The 26,457-nt window shown below is 36.6% G+C and overlaps 1 protein-coding gene across 1 annotated transcript in view; it reads right to left on the bottom strand.

Moving 5' to 3' along the window:
* Positions 1-26,457, bottom strand: part of MLIP (muscular LMNA interacting protein) — a 167,965-nt gene that overhangs the window by 118,143 nt on the left and 23,365 nt on the right. Inside the window, exons 4-5 of the mRNA XM_004386818.2 lie at positions 20,777-22,354; positions 11,004-11,075 (exon numbers count right to left, since the gene is read on the bottom strand). Of these exons, the coding sequence (XP_004386875.1) occupies positions 11,004-11,075; positions 20,777-22,354 (1,650 nt within the window). The remainder of the gene's footprint in view (positions 1-11,003; positions 11,076-20,776; positions 22,355-26,457) is intronic.

Genomic DNA, 26,457 nt, shown 5'->3' with positions numbered 1-26,457 from the left:
TAATGACCTTTTTCTTTCTTCATGTATTATGTCCTTGATATCATCCCACAACTCATCTGGTCTTCAGTCATTAGTGTTCAATGTGTCAAATCTTTTCTTGAGACACTCTGTAAATTCAGGTGGGATATACTCAGGTAAGATTATCCATGTTGCTATTTGTTCCATCATTTCACCTCTGCATATTATTCCTAATGCAATATGTATATAATTATGAATATTCTACAACAACATTGATACTTTCTTCCGTTGCTGGATACTTAGGGCATTCCCAATTTTTATTATTACAAACTATGCAACAACTGTCATCCACATACATGTCTCTTTATACACATGTTGAGAGTTTAATACTGGACTAGTTTAATAAAAGGGTAACTAAGTATGCTTAATTTTAACTTCATCAAATATTGTCAAGTTACTCTCTAAAGCACTTACATAATTTTACACTAATAACAACAAATGAGAATTCCTATTGTTCCACATTTTTTCCAACACTAAATATTCTCATACTTTTAAAAAATTTTATTATTTTGATGGATATGAAATAATATCTCTCACTTTGGTTTTAGATTGCATTTCCCTGATAATTTTTGAGGCTGGGCATGTTCCATGTATTTACAGGCTATTTGTTTCTCCTTTGGTGAATTTTCACATATTTGTTTATTTTTCTATCGGCAGTGCACTTGAGAATCCTTATTCATCCTAAAGATCCATATTATGTTTGTGCTCAAGAATATGACATATATAATTTGACAACTCTAACAATCACCAAAAAATGAATGTATGGTCACATATGTAGTTGTAGAGGCATATACGTGTGCAGGTAGTTACAGGTGAGTACATACGTGTGGACAGGTAGAAGTATCTATATGTATGTGTACATACAGATATGTGTGTACACACATATATATTCATAGAGGACACATTTACAGATACTTCTCAGACATAACCAAACATCTTGAGAAAATGGTTTTTTTGGGTTTGAAGGCATAGGTCCTTAGTCTCATAGGACAACTAAGTCAATCGGTACTACAAAGTTCACATTCTGCATTCTAGTGAGGTGGGTAGTATTTGAGGTCTTAAAACCTAGAGAGCGGCCATCTAAGATAAAACTATTGGTCTCTACTCGTTAGGAGCAAAAAAGAAAGAAGGAAACCAAAGTCTCAGAAAAGAAACTATTCTACAGGGCTAATAGCCTACACAAGCCACAGGCTCATCTACCCTGAGACCAGAACAACTAGATGGTGCCTGACTACCACTACCAACTGCTCTAATCAGGGCCACAATAAATTGACCTGGATAGAATCGGAGAAAACAGTGGAACAGAATTCAAATTCTTAAAAAGTCCAGACTTACTGGACCAGTTGAGACTGAAGGATCCCCTGAGACTATCACCCTGAGATACTCTTTAAACCTTGAACCAAAACTATCCCTGAGGTCAACTTTTAGTGAAATAACAGATTGGCACACAAAGTACAGAATATTATGCATGAGTATGGGGCTTCATGAAAAAACCATCTATATGATATCAAAAGGTCAAAAATTACTCTAAAGCAAAGATGAGAAGACGGGGTGGTGGGGAGGCAGGGAAACTAGAATACAGGAAATGGAACAACCACAATGCAATTAATAAGAATGTTGACACATCGTGAAAAACGTAATTAATGTCACTGAACAACTTGTGTAGAAATTGTCAAATGGGAATCTAATATGCGTGTAAACTTTTACGAAAAACACAATAAAATATTATTTAAAAAAAAAAAAGAACCAAATCAAATTCCTTTTTATAATGTTATCCTTGGCCTTCACACAAGGCAATCTGTCCCTCATTCCTTGGGGCACCATAATGTTTTGTACATAACTTAAACTTATTGTATCATATATAATTCTTCAGTTGCTTCCTTCCGGTACCTACCTTACATGCCTTACAATTTGACCTATCATGGTCAGCGAAATGCAATATTTATCTTTGCTACCTCAGGGTCAAGAACATGATAGGTGCTCAGTAAAGATCTCTGGGATACATTGAATGGTAACTTGATGAATAAATGGAATTAGATGAATGAAAGAACCGTACAAATAATAGGATTTTCATACCTCCTGGTAAAATGTTCTACAGAAGCGGTTTAAACTCTTTGACTACTTTAACTAACAAATAAATTATTTCTTTTTTCACATTACTATTAAATATATTTATCATCAAAGATCTAATCATGTGATCAGTGTTAGCGCAATGAGCTTTCTTTTTTTTGCCCAAACTAAATAAGGTTGATATTTTGGTTAGTCTGTGGGAACTTACTGCAGACAAACACCACTTTCACAAGGCTTTTCAATATATTGAAATTCACTCACAGATGGAAAAACTCTCTTCTCAGACCCCTTGGAAAACTAAGCAAGATAACTGGTGTTAGGTCAGTAATGCTGAGACAATGAAATTTGGCAAATACTCAGACTATATTAAAATTTCTTGGGGGATTATTTTGAGTTCAAATAGCTTTGAAATTTATAGAGTTTATTTTTTTATTCACTAGGAGTTGTTTGACCAATGAATCATCTTGATCAACTCCCTCCAGCAACCATAAGAAGCAGCCTTTTTCCCTGTTGTTCAAATATAGTAAAAGAAAATATTCCAAATCCTCATTAGCAAGACGTCTGACCAGAGATTGCTTTGCTTTTTGACAACTTAGCCGGCAGGATTGAATTGATGTTTCTTTAGATTTATTCATTTTGAGTGAAGTTTTTTTAAAATATTCTCCAACAAAAAAATATTTATGAAGAATATATATTTTCTACTAAATTGGACTACAACCAATTGAGGCACAAAAAGCATGGTCTGAATCCCATTTTTAAAGGTTCTTAACTAATATGAATTATCAAAAATATTCTATCATTAGAAGTGTTTACATTTTGATCAAAACAGTCAATTCTGGGGCCCAGCTTTTAAAGAGAGACTTTCAGCAGAAAATAGTTTGAGTTCAGCACTGCATTACAATCAAGAGCCAAGGACTATGGGCAAGCATTGCAAATCAAAGTTCTTATGGAAAATCATGCCAATGAACTGTAATAGATGTTCCCCATTCAAAAGATGCATCTCTGCTGGAATTACAATTACTTTTTAGTCAGCTATATTGAATCAATATAACCTGCCCCCTTGGAAAACAGAATTAAGTTCTAAAACTCTGAAGATGGAAAAAAACAGTTACCCTCTAAATGGAGTTTGAAAGTAAACTGCTTCCAAAGTAAGAATAACATAAAAGGGCTTGTGAACTTCTTGTGATGCTTAGACTACCTACCAGTTGCATGCTGTTGTGTTGTTGTTAGATGCTATCAAGTCGATTTCAACTCATAATGACCCCATGTGACATAGAGCTGCCCTACAGTGTTTTCTAAGCTGTAATCTTTACAGAAGAAACCTGTAAGGCCTTTTCTGTCAAGGAGGGGCTGGATAGGTTCAAACCACCAACGTTTTGGCTACTAGCCGAGCACTTAACCACTGCAGCACCAAGGCTCCTATCAGTTGTCTACATAATTGGATTTTAAAATTTCCTGAGCAAGTTACTATATTTTAGTAGTAATCAAGGTCAGGCCTAAGAGATTACTTATACTAACCCTAAAGGCTCCTATACTTTGTGGATCTGACCGGCTACGTGTTTGGTAGAATAAATAACCTGAGGACTCCAAAAGGCTTGCTTGATTTGCAGTCATTAGTACAAAACTAAAATCAATATCACTTTGGCTGTCTGAAGAAAGGGAGAAAGCTGCATTAAAAGTCGAATGAGCTTCCAAATACACAAAAGTATAGCGTCTTTGAAGATCTAGAAATATTTTGATGTGATTGGTTTAAAAACAAATTTCAAGGACTTAGGAAATTTCGTTGGCATTTTAGTCGCAAGATCTTTGGAGGATTAAACGTCTGTTCCTCTCACACGAAAGGGAGTTTTTTCAAACCATTACAGCCACTTTCAAGCTCGTTCCATTAGGCTTAATGGCATGAGAATCTTTATCTTTCTTTCATTTAATTAAGGTGTGATCGTTAGGGTTGTATGTCATCTTAGCTGGGCCATAATTCTTGATGGTTTGTCAGTTATGTTAATAAGGCAGGACTCAATTTATAAGATTAGGTTGTGCCTTGAGTCAGTCTCTCTTGAGATATAAAAGAGAAAAGTGAGCAGAAAGCAGGGGGACCTCATACCACCAAGAAACAAGAACCAGGAAAATATCTCGTCTTTTGGACCAGGAGTCCCTGTTCTGAGAAGCTCTTCGATGGGGAAGACTGATGACAAGGACCTCCCCATAGAGTAGACAGAGAAAGAAAGCCTTCCCCTGGAGTTAGCACCATGAATTCGGGCTTCTAGCCTGCTACATTGTTGTGAGAGAATAAATTTTTCTTCATTAAAGCCATCCACTCATGGTATTTCTGATATATCAGCACCAGTTAACTAAAACATAAGGATATCAGAAGGGTGTTCCTGATTTCCAGCCAGTGCTACCTCCACTCTAATTTGCCTCATCTCTTTCAGTAGTTCACGGACTTGAGCTTGCTTGTGATCCCTCATTCACTCAAGTTCTTCTCAGAGCTAAATCATTTCTAATACCTTTTATTTTGCTTTTATTATGAAGACAAAATACTTTTGTTGTTCTAATTTAATGAGGATTTAAATAAATTTTAACAAGTTACCAAAAAAAGTGTTGTAGACATGGATCCAAAATCATCATCTCTTGCTGAATAGTCCACTTTAGCTAGCTGAATATCGCTGCTGCATGTGAGCAGGGCAAAGGCTGGGGAGAAATCAGATCTTTTGAGATCCAATGCAGCAACTTACTATCACTACTGCTTTGAGAAATTTACTTGAATTCTCTAAGTATCAAATTCCTCACAGAGTTATAAATATGGTATTTAGCTCAGTGTCTGTTACAGTCGAGTGCTACTGAATCTGGCAGAGTTGTCATTGTGTTGTCTAATCTCCAAAAGCTGCCAAGCCTAAAACCAACTCACTTCTCTTCAGGCAAAAGGCCCTTTATATCTTTTCCACAGAAGTAGAGTTGATGAGGCTTATACTACCTTAAGGAGACCCAGTGGTGCAGTGGTTAAGAGTTCAGGCTGCCAGCCAAAAGGTAGGCAGTTCGAATCCACCAGCCACTTCTCAGAAACCCTATGGGGGAGTTCTACTCTGTCCTATAGGGTCTGACTATGAGTCGGAATCAACTCCACGGCAACGAGTATGCTACCCTAAGGGAAGACTTTTATAAATTATCATCATACTAATTGCTCTACAATAGACTCCTTTATCTTTATAGTTCTATGAACAAAGATTTGCCTTAAGAGGCTATAGGAAAAAAAATTGGATATTTCAGACATCTACCATTTATTCATTCATTCAATGAATGTTTCACATTTATGAAGAAATTACTATACTGCCTGAAAGAGTTCAAAGTAAAGAAAGAAACCAACAAGTGTGCATAATTAAATATGATATGGTAAGGGCTTTAAAAGAAGTATGTAAATGGTAGAATAAGGAAGATCGAAGAAGAGTTGATACCTTCGAATTTTGGTGTTGGTGAAGAATATTGAATATACCATGGACTGCCAAAAAACAAACAAATCTGTGCTGGAAGAAGTACAACTACAGTGCTCCTTAAAAGCAAGGATGGGAAGACTACGTCTCACATACTTTGGACATTACCGGGAGGAATAAATCCCTGGAGAAGGACATCATGTTTGGTAAAGCAGAGGATCAGCGAAAAAGAGAAAGACCCTCAATGAGATGGATTGACACAGTGGCTGCAACAATGGGCTCAAGCATAACAACGATTCTGAGGATGGCACAGGACTGGGCAGTGTTTTGTTCTGCTGTACACAGGGTCACTATGTGTCGGAACCAACTTAATGGCACCTAACAACAACAACATATGGTAGACAAAAGGAGCCCTAATGGCACAGTGGTTAAGAGCTCAGCTCCTAACCAAAGGGTCAGCAGTTTGAGTCCACCAGCCGCTCCTTGGAAACATTGTGGGACAGTTCTACCCTGTCCTATAGCATCTCTATGAGTCAGAATCCACTCGAAAGCAACTGGTTTGGGTTTTGGGGATGTTATATGGTAGACAATAGCCTAAGAAGGACCAGTTAACATAGATTTGAATATTGTATACTTCTCCAGTGCTAAAGAAATTGGGAACACACTTGCCTCTTTCACTAATCTAAACAAAGCAATGTCTCTCTACTACAGGCCATGTACAAAATTAACAATCAGATTTTTGTTACATTTTCGAGACATGAAGAGATCTCAAAATACTCTTGCCCAAGGACATATGTTTAAACAGATTGAAGTTTACCAACTTATGCTTTAAAAAATTAAACTGGCAACTTAGAATAAATCGATTTGACAGCTGACAGAGTATCTCACATTTTTCCCTGTCTATTTTTATACCACAGTTTTTACTATTGTTTTCAAAATGCCTGTTCTCTATCTTCCTTCCTCTAACCATCTCCCAAAAAACACACATTTTTTACTATATAACTTTCCATTTAAATAATTAATCTTATAATTTTTATTCACTATTTATAGAGTTGAGTTTCCCTAGAATTCTTTCAAATGCACACACATCTATGAATTAAAAGCATCTTGAAAATAGCAGACAACAATACTATTAGTCAGTAAAATAGTACCTAACTCTAGCCTTGATTTCATCCTAAGGAATACGTATGAGGAAGAGAAGAGAGAATTAAAATTACTTTCAAGGAAAATATTTAGACTTTCATGGAAAATGAATTAACTACTTTTGAGACAGTAAAGATGTCTATTATTTGATTTAATGTAAATATTCCTTCCTTCATCTTTCCTTTCTTGAATACAATTGTATGATAATAATAATCCATTTTCTTTGCATATTAATGTGTCCAGTTTAATTTTAATTTTTTATCTGTTGCCATCAGATTCGGAAGATAAGAAGAAAAATTATTCAATAAGAGAGAGAGAGATTTTTTAAATTCTCTGTAAAGGACAGCAATACACACATCAAGACTAAAGAAACGTCCATATCAAAATTACTTCCTCTATAGAGCGCTCAATATTGTTGAACATATTGTAATAAAATCCATGAGCAGTCATAAATACAAGTTGATCTGATCACTTTATTCATGTTTTATAACCGTTTGTTTTTCATCCTGATGTCAATCATGGAGAAGATGATTATTAGCAGGACATTAAGCCAAAGACTCTGGAGCCAACACATTAAAAAATGATATTTACATTTATCTCTTCCTGTTGAGCCTTAGTTAAGACCTTAAGCTAAAAACACTTCCCTTCTAAACATTCACAGAGAAAAAAAGTGATAGAATGTAGAATATGCTGTAAATTTACGTTTTGATGAGGACAGTAAATTACAGAACAGAAGTACCAGAAACCTCATGCCCCTACCAACAAAATGTATTCCTGAAAATGATAGGCTTCAATTAGGGTGATTAAAACTGAAACCAATCCAATAATTCAATGATAGCTTAATGTTTGGAGAATTGAATATTGACGTCAGACCCATTGCAACGGATGTTTGTATTTAATTTGGAGAAAAATTTGCTTTTAAAAACAGTATTATTTTTAAAAAAAGTAATTCTGATTCCTTGTTAATTATACTATATACTATAGAAAAGAATGTGGTATAAGGTATCTGCCTTGGATTTAATCTGGTTGGAGCAGCGAATTAATTGTTGAAATATCCAAGACTTGCATTATATATCTTCGTTCTATCTTCAAGACATTCCAAAGGGATAGACCTTAAGAGAGTATTATAATGAGACTGAAGCATCACCCTACCCCTTAACTGTGGTGCTCTGTATATTAAAAGGATCTCAGAAAATCTTCTGTGATTTAAAGGATTCCAAAATGTTGATCCTTCCCAAAATAGATGAGTTTCTGAAGATTATAGTCCTAATTTTTTATTCAATTCAGAAATAAGTCCCTTTGATTTCGTGACAAAGGATGAATTTTATTGTATAAACAGATGGGTAAAAATGATGAAATTGCCAGATTTATTTTTAAAAACCTCCAACACCGAAAGGAGCAGCAAAACATCATTCAAGAAATATTACTGAAAATAGAAATAAACACATAATATCTTGGGATAATACTTTTGTTATTTAAAAATTCTTACAAAGCAAAGTTTCTCACTGAGAAACACACAACATGAGAAAGCTGGGAAAAAATATACACAATTAGACAAGGAAGCTAACGAAGGAACAAACAAATGTCATATCTTACGACATTTGACTAATTGAAATATTTATAATCCAGCAACAATTTATCTTGGCCAAGAGACAATTGCCCACACTAGTGCTTATACAATAATCACCCCTCCCCAGAATAACATTATTTTAAATTAGATATTATGATACTTACATTTTGTTGTACCAAAAATAAGAAAAAAGTTTTCCTACAAAGTATGTTTTATTCATAATTAAAAACGCAAAACATCTCCCTTGTGAATTTGCATTAGGTTAAACATACGTTGATATCACCAGATACATTAATGAAATGTGTTTGTGATAAAATTGGAAATTAAACTAATGAATCTTCATTTGCAATGATTAACTAATAGACTATAATCTTTATAATCCAATTAATTAGAAGAGGAAAGAGCTGTCGAACAGAGATTCTGGAACCAATACCGACATACAGCTTTATCTCACAGAGCCTTTCAAGAAGGATTAATTGTTGCTTTTCAAAATAGAAAATTAATATAGTACCCCACTGTTCAAGAAGGCACCTAGGGAAGCAGTGAGTGTTTATGGTGATGGAAATTTCGCGTGGTAGCTGCACAACATGATTAATGTAATTGACACCACTAAATTGTATACCTAAAAAATGTTGAATTGGCAAATGTTATGTTACATATATATTTACAATAATAATAATAAAAAGGAGGAATGCACGTAGGTTAGGTGAGATGAGCATGATGGGAGGAGACCATGACATAGCAGGGCCTTAATCTTCCATTTGCCTGGCTGCTCAGGGGAGAGTCTCCCATTTTTGTGAAGGCACATACTTGAGACCAGATTTTAGAACTGTCTGCCTAGAATGGGCAGAGTCTGTGGTGTGGGAATCTTCATATTATGATTCAAAATGATGAGCCTAGACAATAGAATAAGGGACAACTGGAGAAAGTGTCACTTCTCACAACCTCCTGAATCCTCCTGAAATCAGTGTTTTAGCCCATCTAGTCTTTAAAAAGGATCCCTGGTGGTACAGTGGTTAAAGTGCTCTGGCTGCTAACCGAAAGGTGAGCAGTTTGAACCCATCAGCCTTGCTCCACAGGAGAAAGATGTGACAGTCGACTTCCATAAAGATTTACAACATTGGAGACCCTACAGGGGCAGTCTGCTCTGTCCTATAGGGTCACTATGAGTTAGAATTAAGTCGACAGCAGTGGGTTTGGTCTGTTGGTTTTTTGGTATTTAAAGAGCTATAAAAAGCAGAACTTCAGGAGAAGAAACTAGTGTAAAGCTGTAGATTTCCCTGCAGTCCAGGGGTCTCCAGAATATCCAGATTTCAGATAGAGTACATGGATCCTGGAGTTAGTTATGGGAATTATATAAGAGATTTGTCCATTTAATGTTAACCTATGTACTTGGAGCCCGGGTTGCACAGTGGTTAAGACCTCAGCTGCTAACCAGAAGGTTGGCAGTTCGAATCCACCAGCCTCTCCTTGGAAACCCTATGGGGCAGTTCTACTCTGTCCTATGGGGTCGCTATGAATCAGAATCAACTTGATGGCAATGGGTTCAGTTCGGGTATATGCTACTTGGCATTTCCCACTAACAATTTCTACTTTGAAGAGAAGAGTCCACACAAAGATTTTATTCCCTGAATCATACTAAAAGAACAAGAATGCAGATTTTAAACCAGTGATCAAAATAACACCTGGTTGACAAATATTATTTTGACAATTGATAGTAACAGTATTTCAATCACTACAATCACACAGAAAAAAAGTTGGCTTCATGCAGTGAGATAAATTGCCTAAATAAATCATCATAAAAATAATATAGCAAACAAATATTTTCATACATTTGGTAATTTTGCTTCAACTCTGATATGACCCTCCATTTGGGCTGCATTTGAACATATGTAATGTGTTTATTAAACAAGAGGCTTTAATTTAATTTACCTAGTGGAGTAACATCCTGTAATTTTATCATAATGACACTTAATAGCTAAGCAAAAAATATCCTGGAATCATGTGAAAGCAGCTGGGTCATTCAAAGAGGCAGAATCAGTGCCTAGCAAGAATGAATGAAAAGGTTTAGCCCCTGATGAGATCTAAGGGGCTAAGCTGGATATTCAGCTAATATGTTTCCACCTGGTGGAAGCTACTATTAATCACCAAGTCTTGACCAGTTAATGACCAAACTGTCAACTGACTCAGTGTAATCTCATTCCATTTCTACTTTTTGGTCAATATGTGTACAGGTAAAAGCTCTTGAACATAATAACCATTTACCAAAAAAAAAAAAAAAAAAAAAAATTTCATTGCCATTGAGTCAATTCCAACTCATAGCAACCCTATAGGACAGAGTAGACTGCACCATACGGGTTCCAAGGCTATAATCTTTATGGAAGCAGACCGCTACATCTTTTTCCCTCGTGGAGTGGCTGGTGGTTCGAACCGCCCACCTTTCAGTTAGCAACCAAGCACTTAACCACTGTGCCACCAGAGCTCCTTAATAACCATTTAGAATTCCAAAAACAAGTATCTGTCTAACTCTGAACTATGCTTCCCTGAGGGTCGGGGCATCTCTAGGTTCACATTCAGCCTATGGTGATAAATCAAAAGACGTGTCTGATTCTATTGACCAAGATGCTTCTATCACATTCTTCTAAACTAAAAGCAGAATTTTATTTTAGTAAAGGCAAAACATTTAAGCAGAAATCTTCCCCACAGAAATTTTAGGAACATAGAAAAAAATGACATTAGAAACATAAAATTGACTATGCTTTTGCGCCAACACTGACCTTCTGTTCCAAAAGAAATATGTTTGTAGGGATTGCCGCAAAAGCCTTGTAGCTTGACTTGGTCTTGTATTGCTAGAATAAGCAACCAGAAAGTAAGAGTGAAGATGAAAAGTGGAAAGGATATGACATAATTTTAGACTAGTTCTACCAAGTTAATGGCATGTTATCAAATGAAGAAAAAATTCTTATGTTTGAACAACTTACTTCTGACAGAAAAAATTAGCTTACCATGTTAATATTTTATTAGAATAAGAAGCAAAGAACTACCACAGTAAAATATCAGCCTAGGGATCATAGACAATTATGTGCTACTCAATTTCAGAACTTAAAAGCATTCATTTCCACAAAGTTATGTATAAATTTCTCATTAGCAGCATTTCCTCCTAGAAGTACTATTCTATAAATGTCGGGGTTTTTGCTTGATCCAGAAAGTGGTTCTTTTTTATACTGCCGTAATTAACAAATGGTATGCCAACAAATTTAACTGAACTCTTATACATACTCTTGCATCATTCATAAAAACACAGGTCAGAATACACAGAATTAGCAGCAGTTTTTTAAAAAAAAAAAATCAGCAATGCAGCTGATAATTTGAATATAATTAATATCAGCAATTTAACTCCATAATGGAGAAACTAGGAGGCCAAGCTCTTAATCTCAAATTCATTTCCTTAAACTTCACCATAATTTCCTACACTTTATAATACAATGGTGTTGATAAGGGTCACAGAGGCATAGCAAATGATAAAACTTCATGAGTTTTAAGTTAAACTCAGAGTACTATAGTTCAGGTTTGTGGAGTATTTGGGGAGGGAAATAAATATAAGGAAGTCGTAGAAATCAGGATAATATGCACAATCAAAACCTTGATTTTGATATTGTTCTGGGTTCCAACCTGCTTAACTAAGTTCAAGGCTCCCATCACTTCAAAATTCTGTGTCTTAGGCAGCTTCCCCAGGGGTCCTGGGCCAGCAGAAAATCAGCTCAGAGCTCCAGGCTGTCTTAGTGCCCTGGGAAGCAGACCAGAGGTTCTGCAGAAGAAGACAGGGTAATCAAATAAAGTGAAACCTTGAGGTTATGAAGGTATTTGAAGTAACCTTCATTAAACTGGTGTGAGAAAGCTAAGAGGCTGGCACAGTTGATTTCCTTAGGAAGAAGTTGAAATAGACAAAGTGCCAGACTCGGAGGAAGGAAGTCAAACGTTCATTTAAAAGCAGAACGTTGTCCCTTTTTACTTTTTTCTGTTTATTGTGTTAAATATAATGAAAAGAAATTAGCAACTTGAGGCCTGATATCAGCAGGTGGCATAGGATGCCACCTAGTCAGATAATTCTAGAGTCCACTCAGTCACACACATGCTCACTTACACATATTCATACACACAAATATATATATATATTCACATGCACATATACTCACAAATTCACATGTATTCATACTCTCTCACACACACACACTCACTGATACACACATATTCACTTATATATAGTCACACACCCACACGCACCTACATACATATATTTACATGCGCACACAGTCACAAATTCACACATACTCACACATACATCACACATACACATTCAGCAAAACACACAAGCAGCAGTTCAGAAGCTATATGTCCCCCGCCCCCCCACCCCAAGAAACAAACTTTTAATGATCACTTTTGTTTCACATTCTCTCTCCCAAATTCCAACCAACCAGCTCTTGTCTGTCATAGGAACAAGTGGTGTGGCCTTCAGCAAATCTCTCAACACTTCTGGGTCCCAGGCTTCCATCTCCTACATGAGGGGTGATGGCTGTAGAATGCCTCGAGTCCTTTCAAGCCCTAAGTCTCTACATTGACCCTGCACTCCTACAGTCTTCAGACAGTTTGAATAAGGATTGAGAATGAAATGTCATATCTTTCTGGGAAAGAGAAGCTGACATTTATTACTAAGCAAATCACATACAGTGCCTCATTTAATTTTATAAAAGCCCTATAACCGAAGAGTCAGTAGGAAAAGGAGACATGGTGAGGTAAGGTGACTTATCCAAGACCATGCAGCCCCTAAAGAGCAGAAATAGGTTTATAACCCAGACCTGCATGGATTCAGTGCTCATGCTTTCTCTCTAGGAAGAACTTTTCTCCCTCAGAATATCCAAATGAACTCCTAATGCAGAATAAAATATACCACTAATACTATACGATGGTTTTTGAATATTTAATTGTAATAATAGATATCATAATAAAAACAACAATATCTAACAATCACTCTGTACCAGGTACTATTCTAAAAGGTTTATATATATTATTTCATTTAATTGTCACAACAAACCTATTAGGTAGATATATTATACCCATTTATACATGGAAACTGAGGTTCAGAGGCATTAAGTAACTTACCCAAGGTCATCTGGCTAATAAATCACACCAAGATTTAGACACAGGCACTCTAGCTCAACAATTGTGCATTTATCTACCATACACCCCTGCCTCTCATTTCAGAATCCATAATCATTTATAATGTTTGTCCTGCTGTCCTCACCCCTAAAGAATCTAGTTGGAGAGGCCTGTACACAGAGATTTCTTGTTATTGGAAACATAATATCACAGAATCTTAGAACCAAAAGTGATATTGGAGGCCATCTGATTTAACCCTTTCATCCAAGACATGAATCCCTCTGTTCTTCTGTTCAGTCATCACATGAACATTTGCCTACCCCCCAAGGTAGCACATTCAGGTCTAATTGTTAGAAGTGGTACAAAACTCTCTCTTATATTGAGCCAAAATATGCCTCCCACTAAATTCCTTCATTGGTCTTACTTCTCCCCACTTGGAATCATGGTGCCTGCTAAGAGTCGTCTTCTGCATGGTAGCTGTACTGCTGCTTTTACAACTCCCTCCTTACTGAAGAATTCCACTATCTTCATCAATCTCCTCTGTCAATATTCCTTTAAATTTTGAAAAAAGTATACAACCTTCAGATGTGTTTAACGCAAAGTAAAATATAACCGTTACGTCCATGATGTTGATGGTAAACACAATTAATGCAACGAAGATAATAATTGGGATTGTGTCCTTGGCTTTTGTGGAGAGTTTAGAATATACATGAGGTAGAGGTCAGAGTCATTTCATATTGTTGGATTACACTGAGCATGTTATCACCTAAACTGCCTAGATCTTTTTTTTTTTAAACATTTGTTGAAATTCAACTTCATCCTGTGCTTATGCTTTTATTTTCTAGACCCAAAAGTTGGAATTTAGGTATTATCTCTATCCAATTTCATCTTATTAGAGTTGATTTGTCATTGTAGACCACAAAAGTTAGGATTTTTATACAATTTCATGAGCCATTTTGTTAGACATGACATTTTCATCACATTCAAGTTATATGGCAAGGGTAGGGAGTTCTTGCCACTGGATTCTCCCAGCCAGCTGAACATCAATCCTTCTCAAAAATCTATTTGGATAGGGCAGTTCAACTAATTGATTCACTCAGCGAATACTTATTGACTATCTACTACATTACATGCACTACTCTAGGTACTGGAGGTAGAACAGTAAACAAAATATTTGAAGCCTCTATTCTCTAGAGCTTACATCCTGATGAACGGAGACAAACTATAAACAAATAACTAAGTGAGCAAAAGAAATGTCATATGGAGATAAATAATATACATAAAACTGAAATAGGGTGATGGGATAGACAGTGACCTCAGGGATGCTTTGTATTGGGTGCTCAGGGAACAGTGGTAAATTCACAGAAATATCTCATCATGCCTCTCCTATCTCTCCTTCTTGTTCATGATATCATGAGAGATACTACAGAAGCTAGAACTTGGAAGGCATCCAATAAATGTCTCTTGATTCAACAAAATCTCTGATTTCCAGTATAACTATTTTTGTAAACATTTATAAACCAGGAATATAGGCCACAATTTTCGGAATTTATCATCCTACCTTTTTGTGAAAACTGGAACATAGGGTTCTCTCCTTTTTTCTGATAACCCTCTTATTTCCCATCATTTACAATAGTTTTGCAATAAAAGTTGAAATGTCACTGTTTTGCAACAAAATTTACCTAGACCAGGAGAAATGAACTCATTTAGAACAACTAGATGTTCTTTCTAGTTTATCAATCTTAATCTTTCAGCTCCTCTAAAACATATGTACCTTTTTTTTTCAGTCTGAGAATCATTCTTGTTTCCATAAAAGATACTTTTGGGTCCACTGTCTTTCCTCTGGTTCTCTTAACCCTATGTACTCTCTTAACAATATATACTCAATCCAAGTAACAGAGCTCTTGAGTCAAGTTTGGCGCATATTTCTTCTTCCACTCCAGGGCTTCTAGGTGATGAGCCAATGCATTGCTTTCTCTCTTTGGTTTAAAATTAAAAATCCTCCAGTCAAGGACGTTTTAGCTAACTTGAATAACAGCCTGTATGTAGTATTACAGGCTAGAATAACTATCAGGTAATCATAGGAGGTAGAACCAGGGTTAGATTAGCTAGTAAGCATGGTACTCACGGGCTTACTTGTGCTTCCTTACTAATCTGCAGTGCACAATTCCACATGGGTTTCACCACATTTGTGGTGAAAAACAGGTGAAATTGTGCACTGCAGATTAGTAAGGAAGCACACGTAAGCCCGTGAGTAACTTACTTATTGGGTAATCCATCCTGAGTAGAACTGACCAGCCTGACCCTGAATGGGCAAAAATACAATGATACCTGTTATACCTCTTGACCTTATAATCTTTGCTTTCAATCAATATTCAATAAATATTTATTAACTATATAGTACCTGACCGATAAAGAGAAAAGTATAGGTTTAGAAAAGGAAATGGCATTTTTGTACATAAGTTATATTAACCAGAGCTAGTTGATAGACAGTGTTTGATACTATAACATAAATTCTGTGTGTGCAGGTAGGGATGGTAAGGATACATCCTGTCCCTTCAGAAAATATAAAATTCACCCTTTTCACCCATAGAGTTGTATTTAGGTTCCCAACATATTTTGCCTTCACTTATAAAATAGTTTTAATTTTCCTACTAGTAAGTTACCATGGTGTTCTACTATCCTACCCCATGTCTTGTTGCTGATACCTAAAATTTCACCATACCCAAAAACCAAAGGCATGGTCATCGAGTCAATTCTGACTCTCCAGTAATTACGACTCATGAGGTCTTAAAGTGAACTATTAGTTGCCTCGACAATAGGGACATTGGGACTTGTAGTTACACTCTAGGTGCAGGTGCTTGTAGAATTTCAGATTACACAAACGATAGGAGGAGAGAACCCTGGTGACGAGCCTCTGTACCATCATGGACAACTTCTAGAAGCACTCATGAACCGAAATGAGAGCATCACTCTAAATGGATGCTTCCTGCTCCTCAGTGATCACATCTGCACTGTGCAAGTCACAATCTCCCTGATACCAGATCACATACAGAAACGTACTGACTGTTGCCAACAAGTTTCCAGTGTGATGTATTTGGAAATATTTTGACACCTTAAAGGAATGAGGGTTTTATAAGTAAAACACCAGCTATAAAAGCTCATGAAATATCACAAAGCTCCCAACTGATTCCCTAAAGAAGCTATGTGTCCAAATAGCTTTAAGGCCAGGGCGTGCATGCTACCAGAGCTTCTTATAGCTGGTGGAGACCTTCAGACCATCTGCAGTGAGCAACAGACTATGCAAGGGTTTGAAGTGATGGTCATCCCAAACTCCCATTTGGAACATCATGACAACTCACTAGGAGAAAAAATAAAACTGTTTTATAAATAAAGGCAAAATATATTGGAAGGAATCTAAATACAACTCCACGGGTGAGTTCCATGATACCAGTCTTTCTCAAGGGAAGAAAATGTCTCAGACCATGTAGATCTTGATCAAAGAGTAGTCTGAGCAACATTCAGTAGCCCATTCTAAGACCATGATTATAATGCAAATAATGTTTTAAAACTACACCTGAAATTAAAATATCCTCTTATCAATTATATCATACTACTGCAAAACAGATTCAGAACCTTAGGATTCTATCAATGAAAAAGAAACATCAAACATGCTTTATATCTGGATTCAGCTCAACATACTCAAGCTGTTCCATTTTAATATCAAAGGACAGTAGGGCCCAGACTTTGAACTAATATCATTCAAATATTCTTATTTAAATTAGACGGCCATCTATGTTCTAAGACCCCTTTCCTTCCGGGATCTGAGACTGAGTGAAGCTGATCTAAATCTGAAGCTCTTTGACTTCAAAGGCAGCCCTGTGCTTGGATTGGTACCACAGTAAAAGGAGCAAGACAAGAAACCCACGAAAGCAGATAAATTCTTTGATATCACAAAGCTTTTGTCTATTTCCACGTATAATTCTATAAAATAATCTTACCAATTTAAACAAAACTAGTCAAATGTCAAGAGAAACAGGGATAAGCTTTATCTACCCCAGGATCAATTTTAATGAATTTTTTATACTCAAGTTACAATTTCCGCAAATAATAGTTTGTAATAAAAATAAAACTGTAGGCTGATTTTTACCTAGAGAGCTAATAGCAAGAAGCAAGGAAGAAATAAGTATGACAAAAACAGCATGTCTCAGAGAGCAAGTGTTTCTGCAGAAGTTATAAACGATTCCATTTTATTCTGGGAAATTTTTACCCATGATAAGAAACTTTTTTTTTTTCTGTTCAAAGGAATAGAGGAATATTTTTTGTACTGGTATGTAAATTACATCCATTCCTCTCATTTTCATATTCATCAAATTCCTTGTGAATTTCTATAAGCTTGAACTTTCTTGACTTGGAAATAAAACCAAAAAAGAAGCAAATTGTGAAAATTTTTGTATTGTGGGAGCAATAAGAGATCTAGGGAAGAACAGGACTTAACCATACAGGCCTTTACTTTATCAAAAGCCCTCCTGGGCTCACTCTCTTCCATCTCTCTCATTACATCCAAAACAGGACGAAACATGAACAACACACAGTGAACACCAAACAGAAACACCTTGAAGAAGCTTCAGGAGTAAAATTACTTCTCATGCAAGTAATACATAATTTAAGTGTCTGGCCACATAGTTTAAGAAATCTTTAATAATAAATTCAGGAAATGATAATGTTTAGATTGTAAAGAATAAAATATTAGCCCGGGCTTTTAATACCCCACAATGAATTCATCAGACATGTATTGAAAAGGTAATAACCAAACCATTTTACCTCAAATAAATAGACATTTCTAATTTAAAATCATAGAAAGCTAGATATTCTCCAACTCATTTGCTTTGAAAGTTTAAAAAGCAAGAGTTTACTAATCTCTAAAAATGCAACAGCTCTTAGAATGACCCAAACATATTAGATAAACTGAGAATTCTCACTGCTATTCCATGATAATGAGGATTTCGTTTGAAAGAAGTATTAAATCAGGCTAACCTTTTAATCTCAGTTATTATTTTGAAGCAATAAAAATCATAGTAATAGGGACTCGGGCAGACATGGCTGTGGCAGTATGCTTGTCCGTTTTCCCATTCTTGCCTATTCTGTGATATTCTTTGGACTCGGGCAGACATGGCTGTGGCAGTGTGCTTGTCCACTTCCCACTTTTGTCCTTTTCAATATATGCCAAACAAAACTTTCTTTTACTTTAAAAAAAAAAAATCATAGTAATAAATAACATGGTTTCAAAAATCACCAGACTTAATATAAACATCAACTCAACCAGTACCAGATATGTCACCTTGGCATGTTATTCACTGAACTTCACTTTCTTGGTATATAAAATGGGAATAATATCACTAACATCATATAGTTATAAAAATTAACTGACAATCCATTTTAATTAATTTTTTTTTACTGTTTTATATAACTACTAGCATAGCTTTTTACTCACAGAAAGCATCTGATATATGTTAACTATTGTTATCATTAAGGAGTCCTGGTGGTGCAGTGGTTAAGTGCTTAGCTGCTAAAGGTCAGCAGTTTGAACTCACCAGCCACTCCATGGGATATAGCCTTGGAAACCCAATGGGCAGTTCTAATCTGTCCTATAGGGTCTCCATGGAATGGAATTGACTCGATGACAATTTTTATTATTATCATTGTTATCATTACTATGATTACTGTCTAAGTAGGAGGACAATCTTCTTATGTCTCCACATACAGTCTTCTGGGATCGTCTTCTGTGTATTTGGTCAGGTTTTCCTGTTTGTTTGCTTAGTCTTTGTTTTTGTTTTCCATTTCTGAAATGTCAACTCACTCTTTTCTTCTGCATTAAGCTAAAACCTCAACATTCCCAACAGGACTGACGTTTGTGGCAACTTCCCTCACTAACCATATCCCATAATAATATTCCTGCTATATTAAACTTACTCAGCAATTTTCTTGTATATAATCTACATTACGTTTGTGTTATCTTATTGTTTTCTAGCTGTACCATAGCTTTCATAACTCCACATTACATGCGTGTATATATATTGTAAATGTGTGTATGTGTGTGTACATATATATATTTATACTCCTGCTAATTGACATTTTTTTTAGAACAAAGAATTTTCTCTTATGTATTTAAAAAAAGACCAACACGCCAAGAAAGCTAGTACAGTGGTAGGCGCCGAGTAGGTTTTTAACACATGCTTTTTCAGTTGAATTGTATTGCAACGTAAGATCATAAGGGTCGCTTCATCTCTTCAGTTTTTTCATCCGAAAAGTGACAGAGTTAAATTAGATTCCATGGTACTTATAAGCTCTAAAATTTTATTATTGTAATGTACTAAACTGAAAATTCCTACCCCTTCCTAATACAGGTAATTTCATACTTTTGTTTTACTTATATAACAACTCCCAAATCCTAGGTACAAATGATCCACGTTCTGAATTATCTGAGAAAATTTGGAAGCTGCCATGCCTCAAAGTAGAGCTGTTTTCCACCAGGAAAGCTGGGCTCTGGCGTTGCCCTTTCAAATGTTTCCTTTCCCATACTAAAAATAAATGCTGGGTTCCCATCCTTGCCCAGTGGGTTGCTTCAGGGCATTTAAAAGCTAACATCTCTCCTTTCTCAATTTTATTTCCTCATACCCATCTTATCCACCCTTTCTCTACTTCATAATTACTAAATATTTAGCATTGATAGAAATTCTTACATAACAAGGGAAATGTCTATTCCCTGTTGCCCTATATGCATATAACTAAATCCCTCTTGATTTAGCTTGTGGCAGGGGAGCAATAAAGAAATCAACCTGATAGAAAGGGAAGAAAATTAATAATTATAAATGAATGTGGGCAGAAGAAGTAGAAAGTTTTCAATCTGACTTGACAGTAATACAGGCCTAGATCTAAGACAGTATTCCATTTTAAACTAATCCTGCTTTCTATTCTGTCATTACAGGATATTTTGATGGATGATGGGGCCCATGTTATTCAGTAATCAGAACTGTATCATATTCCCAAATATCAATTAGCTGCTTCTAATTCTGTCACTAGGCTCAATGGTATAATTCAAATTATGCCTAAAAAGAAAGCCCTTGCAATCATAGATATAAGAAGTTATCGTAAGAGCTATCATAAGATCTGCAAGACCAAAGAGTTTTACTGACATATCTATAATTTTAGACTGATTATAACAGAATTCACCTCTACATTCAAATAGACCAAGTACTAGCTCCCCCGTTGTATATTCTATACTCCTTGTAGGAGCAAAATGAATACATAAGAATTGATTTTCCCCAAGGGAAAAGGATTCTTCCATACATTAAAATAAACATGCACCATGCAATATGAAAAAAAAAAATACCTTGGGTTTCTTATTTTCTGGGTCTGTTGACATGGACAATGCACAAGGTGAAATCAGTTCCTTGGTTCTTGTTAGAGAGACTGCAGGTGATGGGGTTGAAACAAATAACCTGTGGTCGGATACTGTGCTTTCAGATTTCCCAGGTCTTGAAGGCAAGGTCCTACTGCCGCAATTTGGGTGCAGTGCTGAGGGACTGAGCTGGAGTGGCTGGGTGGGCAGATTAGCACGAGGGAAAGAGGAGGACCCCAAGCTGGGAAGAGAGGCAGAACTGGCACTTGAGATAGGGGGTGAAGAAGGAGCTGAAGGATGCTGTGCCTGGCCAGACAGCTGTGATGATGCTCTGTTGGATCTGTTTATCAGGTTTGAAAGGGCTGGGGAAGGTTGGAAACCTTTCTCTGGAGAGGAGAGCGTGGCTCTTTGGTTAATGGGAGAAGACGTGGAAGACGATGCAGAGGAGGCTGAAGTGGAAGGGTGTGTGGAAAGTCTCACGGGCTTTTCTGGACCCCTGAGGTCAGCATCCTGTTTGCTTTTCAAAGGAGAAGGAGAAGAGCTAGGTGGAACAGGTGGAAGCCCAGCAGAACTCAACGTATTGCTTTGTAGCAGGGATGGTGTTGCATTGCTCTTCAAAGAAGTGGGTGATGGTGTTTTCTCTACACTGGAAGAAACCAGACCACTACTAGCATGTTTTGTAGGAGAAAGGGAGGGTGCTGGAGAAAATGGAGTAGACTCGGTGAAAATGGGTAAATGAAAGGATTGCTGGGTAACTTCAGAAACCTGGTGTTCCCCTTGTTCTGCAGAACTTGCTCTTAGGGAGCAACTTGAAAGAGATTTCTTAGGCGTGGGTGAGGTTTGCTTTACTTTTTGATCAAGTGTGAGTGTGGAAGAGGCCAGGGAGTTGAGAGAGAAGGCGGGGCAGAATGCAGGAGAAAACGGTCTTTGGTGAGAAGGGTTGGACTTGAGAATAGCAGTGAGAAGGGAAAGCCGAGAGGGCACTGAGGATTTCCCCTCTGACTTTGAGAGATTTCCACTAGATGACATTTGACTACAAACAGTGGAAGAAGAGCCGTGGAAAGAGGAAGTAAATGGTTTGGGGCTTGGAGAGAGTGAATGTGTGACAATACGAACTGGTATGTACAAGGCTGAATTCGGCTTCAGAGAAGCCCCGGAGGATGGTGAAGGAGAAGAGGTTTTCGGACTTTCTCTGGGACTAAGAACATGGGAGGTTAGCGTCGTTGTGTTCTTCAGAATTTCAGGTGTCAGTCCAGGTTTTTGATCTGCTGCACTTGGACTGGGTAAATGAGAACCTGGTAGCTGAGTAGAAGGGGGAAACTGTAGCGTTGAGGAGGTGCCCTTCGATGCCAAAGAGGGTGAAGAGTGAGCAGTAGTTTGAAAATAAGTAGCTGTTTCTTCCACAAAGACCCCACTGCCGTCCAGCCTCCTAGTGTGGAACTCCTCTAGGACAGAGGTGCTGCCGAGGTTACCTGGGTCAGGTTGTGTTTTCTGATTAGTTGGAGAAACAAAGGAGAAAGCAGGTGGTTTACAGGCAAGCTGCTCAGAGGTAGTGGGAGAAGAAGTTAACTAGAGGAAAGAGAAATAGACAGATTGAAACAGGGCATTACTTGTGAAACTATCAAAATATTCCTGTCACTTGTGTGTTCATGCAAACAGTCTTTTTATTAGAGTAAATAAGAGGAGACATCTAAGCCTCCATAAAAATGAATGAGATTCTGTTTTGCTAGTGAGGCATTGTTCTGAATTTGAAATAAAATATACATAAACTGTGAAGCATTATATCTTATCACTCATTAATTCCTCAGGATAAAAACTAATATAAAAGTATATTGTTTTTCCAGATAAAAAATAATTCACTGACAAGATCTAAAATATTTATCTTAATTTGGAATCCTGTGACTTGAAAAGATTTAAATCACCATCAGTATAAATTTCAAAAATTTACCTTGGCATATAAAATATATTTTCTTCCACTGTAAGAATATAAACCATATTACAATGATGATAGCTACAATCCTTAAAAGATTAATACACTTCAAGTGTTTAAAATTCTAAAAACTCGGGCTACTTCTACATATTGTAAACTTTAAAAAAAATGCCCAGAATTCAAAAGATGCAACACCCAACATCAGTATAGAATGATAAATTGAGAGTGAAAGAAAAAAAAAAAAGAAAGAGGGAGTTTTAGCTTATTAAAAATATGGTCCTTAATTATTTGCCAAGGTGCCATGGTGGTGCAGTGTTAAGCGCTCAGCTGCTAACCGAAAAGTCAACCATTTAACCAACCAGCCACTCCACGAGAGAAAGATTTGTCAGTCGGTTTCTGTAAAGATCTATAGCTTTGGAAATCCTATGGGGCAGTTCTACTTTGTCCTATAAGGTCGCTATGAGTTCAAATCTATTCGATGGCAGTGGGTTTTTGAGTCTGGAGTAATTATTTGCCAGAATGAACATTTAACAAAGTACTTGAGGTATGCTGGAAGTATAACAAAAGAAGCCAGAGTGCTTTACAAGTGTAATCTGCCTGAAACAAGGCATCCCAGGAAACCCTACACTAAATAAAGAGAAAATAAAGAAACAATTATCATCTTACAAGAGAGGTTAGGTAGCACCATGAAATAACAGTGTGCTTTATTGTACTGTTTTAAAAATCATTCAGTACGTTACACTACTGAAACCATAAATGATTCTAAAGCCAAATCTTTGAAATAGTGGTTTTCCTTCAAAATTATTGATGTGATTGCATCAAACTATGAGAAAGTTTAAACAAACATGTCTAATAAGTTATTGATTGCTGTCAAGTTGATTCTGACTCATAATGACCCCATGTGTGCAGAGTAGAACTGTTCCAAAGGGTTTTCAAGGCTGTGAACTTTCAGGAACAGATTCCCAGGCCTATCTTCAGAGGCACCTATAGGCAGGTTCAAACTGCCAACCTTTCAGTTAGCAGTCTAGTGCTTCACCATTTGTCTAATAAGAATTTAGGGAATATGCAGGGGAGAATGAAGAAAACCAAAGACACAAGGGAAAGATTAGTCCAAAGGACTAATGGACTACAACTACCACAGCCTCCACCAGACTGAGTCCAGCACAACTACATGGTGCCCAGCTACCACCACTGACTGCTCTGACAGGGATTACAGTAGAGGGTCCTAGACAGAGCTGGAGAAAAATGTAGAACAAAATTTTAACTCACAAAAAAAGACCAGACTTACTGGTCTGACAGAGACTGGAGAAACCCTGAGAGTAAGGCCCCCAGATACCCTTTTAACTCAGTACTGAAGTCACTCCTGAGGTTCACCCTTCTGCCAAAGATTAGATCCAAACTAAACCAAACCCATTGCCATCGAGTCGATTCCGACTCAGCGACCCTATAGGACAGAGTAGAACTGCCCCATAGGGTTTCCTAGGAGAGGCTGGTGGATTCAAACTGCTTACTCTTAATTAGCAGCCAAGCTCTTAACCACTGTGCCACAAGGGCTGCAAAGATTAGACAGGCCCATAAAAAATAAAAAGAAAAAAAAACAACTTAGGGAGTATCAGTCATTCAAAATATTATTGAATATTTATTAAGTGTCATATATATGTATACATTATTATATAATATAATATGTATATATATAATCATATATATATACATTATGTATTAGTCACATATTAGGAGAATGTGTAAGAAAATAATGATTAAGCTTAGCAAAAGCTTGGTTTACAACCACAGTAAAAAAGATTCTTGATGTTGCCTTATAATATGTTCAGAATGTTTCCATCAGGCCTACTGCACAGATTTTCATACTGTAGAGTTCTGAGATCTAAAAATATTTAAAACTGATAAATTCAAACAACTCACCCCAAACTTCTAAGTTTCTGGGCAAACATACCCAAAATATTTCTTTCTTTTATATGTAAATTCGTGTGTGTATTTGCAACACACAGTTCTTGCCACATAAAAAATATTTAATTGACTACATTGGCATAACTCAGAATATCCAAAAATTAGAGATAATTGAAAATCAGGCAGAATTCAATCAAACTGAGAAAGAAAACAATTTCCTCACATGCGCTTTACTTAGAAACAACTCTGCTTAGCCAGTGATTACATAGCTGATTCATGTGGTGAGAGAATATACTTAAATCAAAGAACTACTAGCTGGGCAGCCAAATGTTTCTACACTACAGAATGACAATGTTTTATTCAGAGTTATGTAATCATCTGTAGTCAAATTAACATTTAATCTTTAAGAAATCATTCTCACAGGGTTAATGCTACATTCAAGTCATGTTATTTTTTCACACACAAAATGAAAGGTCTTCACTAATTGCTTCCTATGATTGGTCTCTCCTCACAGAAACAATGGACACATTTCAAACTGTAGGATGTCTTTCCCCCACGTCTGTTTACCTGTGTTTTATTGACTATGCAAAGACATTTAATTGTGTGCATCATAACAAATTCAGGATAACATTATGGAGAATGGGAATTCCAGAACACTTAATTGTGCTCATGAGGAACTTGTACTTAGACCAAGAGGCGACAGAACAGGGAGATGCTACATGGTTTAAAGTCAGGAAAGGTGTGCGTCAGAGTTGTATCCTTTTACCGTACTTATTCAATCTGTATGCTGAGCAAACAGTCCGAGAAGCTGAACTATATGAAGAACTCAGCATCAGGGTTGGAGGAAGACTCATATGCATATGAAAACTGGGCAATGAGTAAAGAAGATGGAAGAAGAATTCATGCCTTTGAATAGTGGTGTCGGAGAAGAATATTGTCTTTACCATGGACTGCCAAAAGAACTAATAAGTCTGTCTTGGAAGAAGTACAACCAGAATGCTCCTTAGAAGCAAGGATGGCGAGATTACATCTCACGTACTTTGGACATGTTACAGGAGGGATCAGTCCCTGGGGAACGACATCATGCTTGGTAGAGGATCAGCGAAAAAGGAAGACCCTCAAGAAGACGGAATAACACAGTGGCTGAAAAAATGGGCTCAAGCATAAGCATTGTGAGGATGGCACAGGATAGGGTAATGTTGCATTCTGTTGTACATAGGGTCACTATGAGTCGGAACTGACTCGACGACACTCAACAACAACAACAAGGATGTCTTTGCTCGTGCAAAGCCTCGTTGTTTCATAAAAGAATTTTCTAAACTAACAACAACAGCCACAAAAATCCCATTATCTTTTCAGTCATACTATTTCCAAATGAGTTCAATTTATACAACAAAATCATTAATTCATTCATCTTGATCCTACTCAAAATCATCACTATGTTAAGATCATAAGGCCATAATTGTGAGGGTCTCATTAAGAGGAAAAGACCAATCCCTCCAAATTTCTTAAGACTAAGGCTTCTAATTATCAAACACTATACTACATGAAGTCCTATTTTACCCAAGATAAATAATTCAGAATTTTATTTTAGTTTTAAGCATTGATTGTTGAAGGACTTCTAAGAGAGAGAATGTTCCTTGTGTTTATATTAATTGGTATATATACATGTAAAAAAAAACCTATTGCCATCGAGTTGATTCTGACTCATAGCGGCCCTATAGGACAGAGTAGAACTGCCCCATAGAGTTTCCAAGGAGTGGCTGGTGGATTCAAACTGTTGACCTTTTGGTTAACAGCCAAGCTCTTAACCACTGCATCATCAGGGCTACTATAT

Source organism: Trichechus manatus, unplaced genomic scaffold (assembly GCF_000243295.1).
Source record: "Trichechus manatus latirostris isolate Lorelei unplaced genomic scaffold, TriManLat1.0 scaffold00172, whole genome shotgun sequence".
Lineage (NCBI taxonomy): Eukaryota > Metazoa > Chordata > Mammalia > Sirenia > Trichechidae > Trichechus > Trichechus manatus.
The sequence above is the reverse complement of the archived record's forward strand: the minus strand, read 5'-3'. Positions and strand labels throughout refer to the sequence as shown.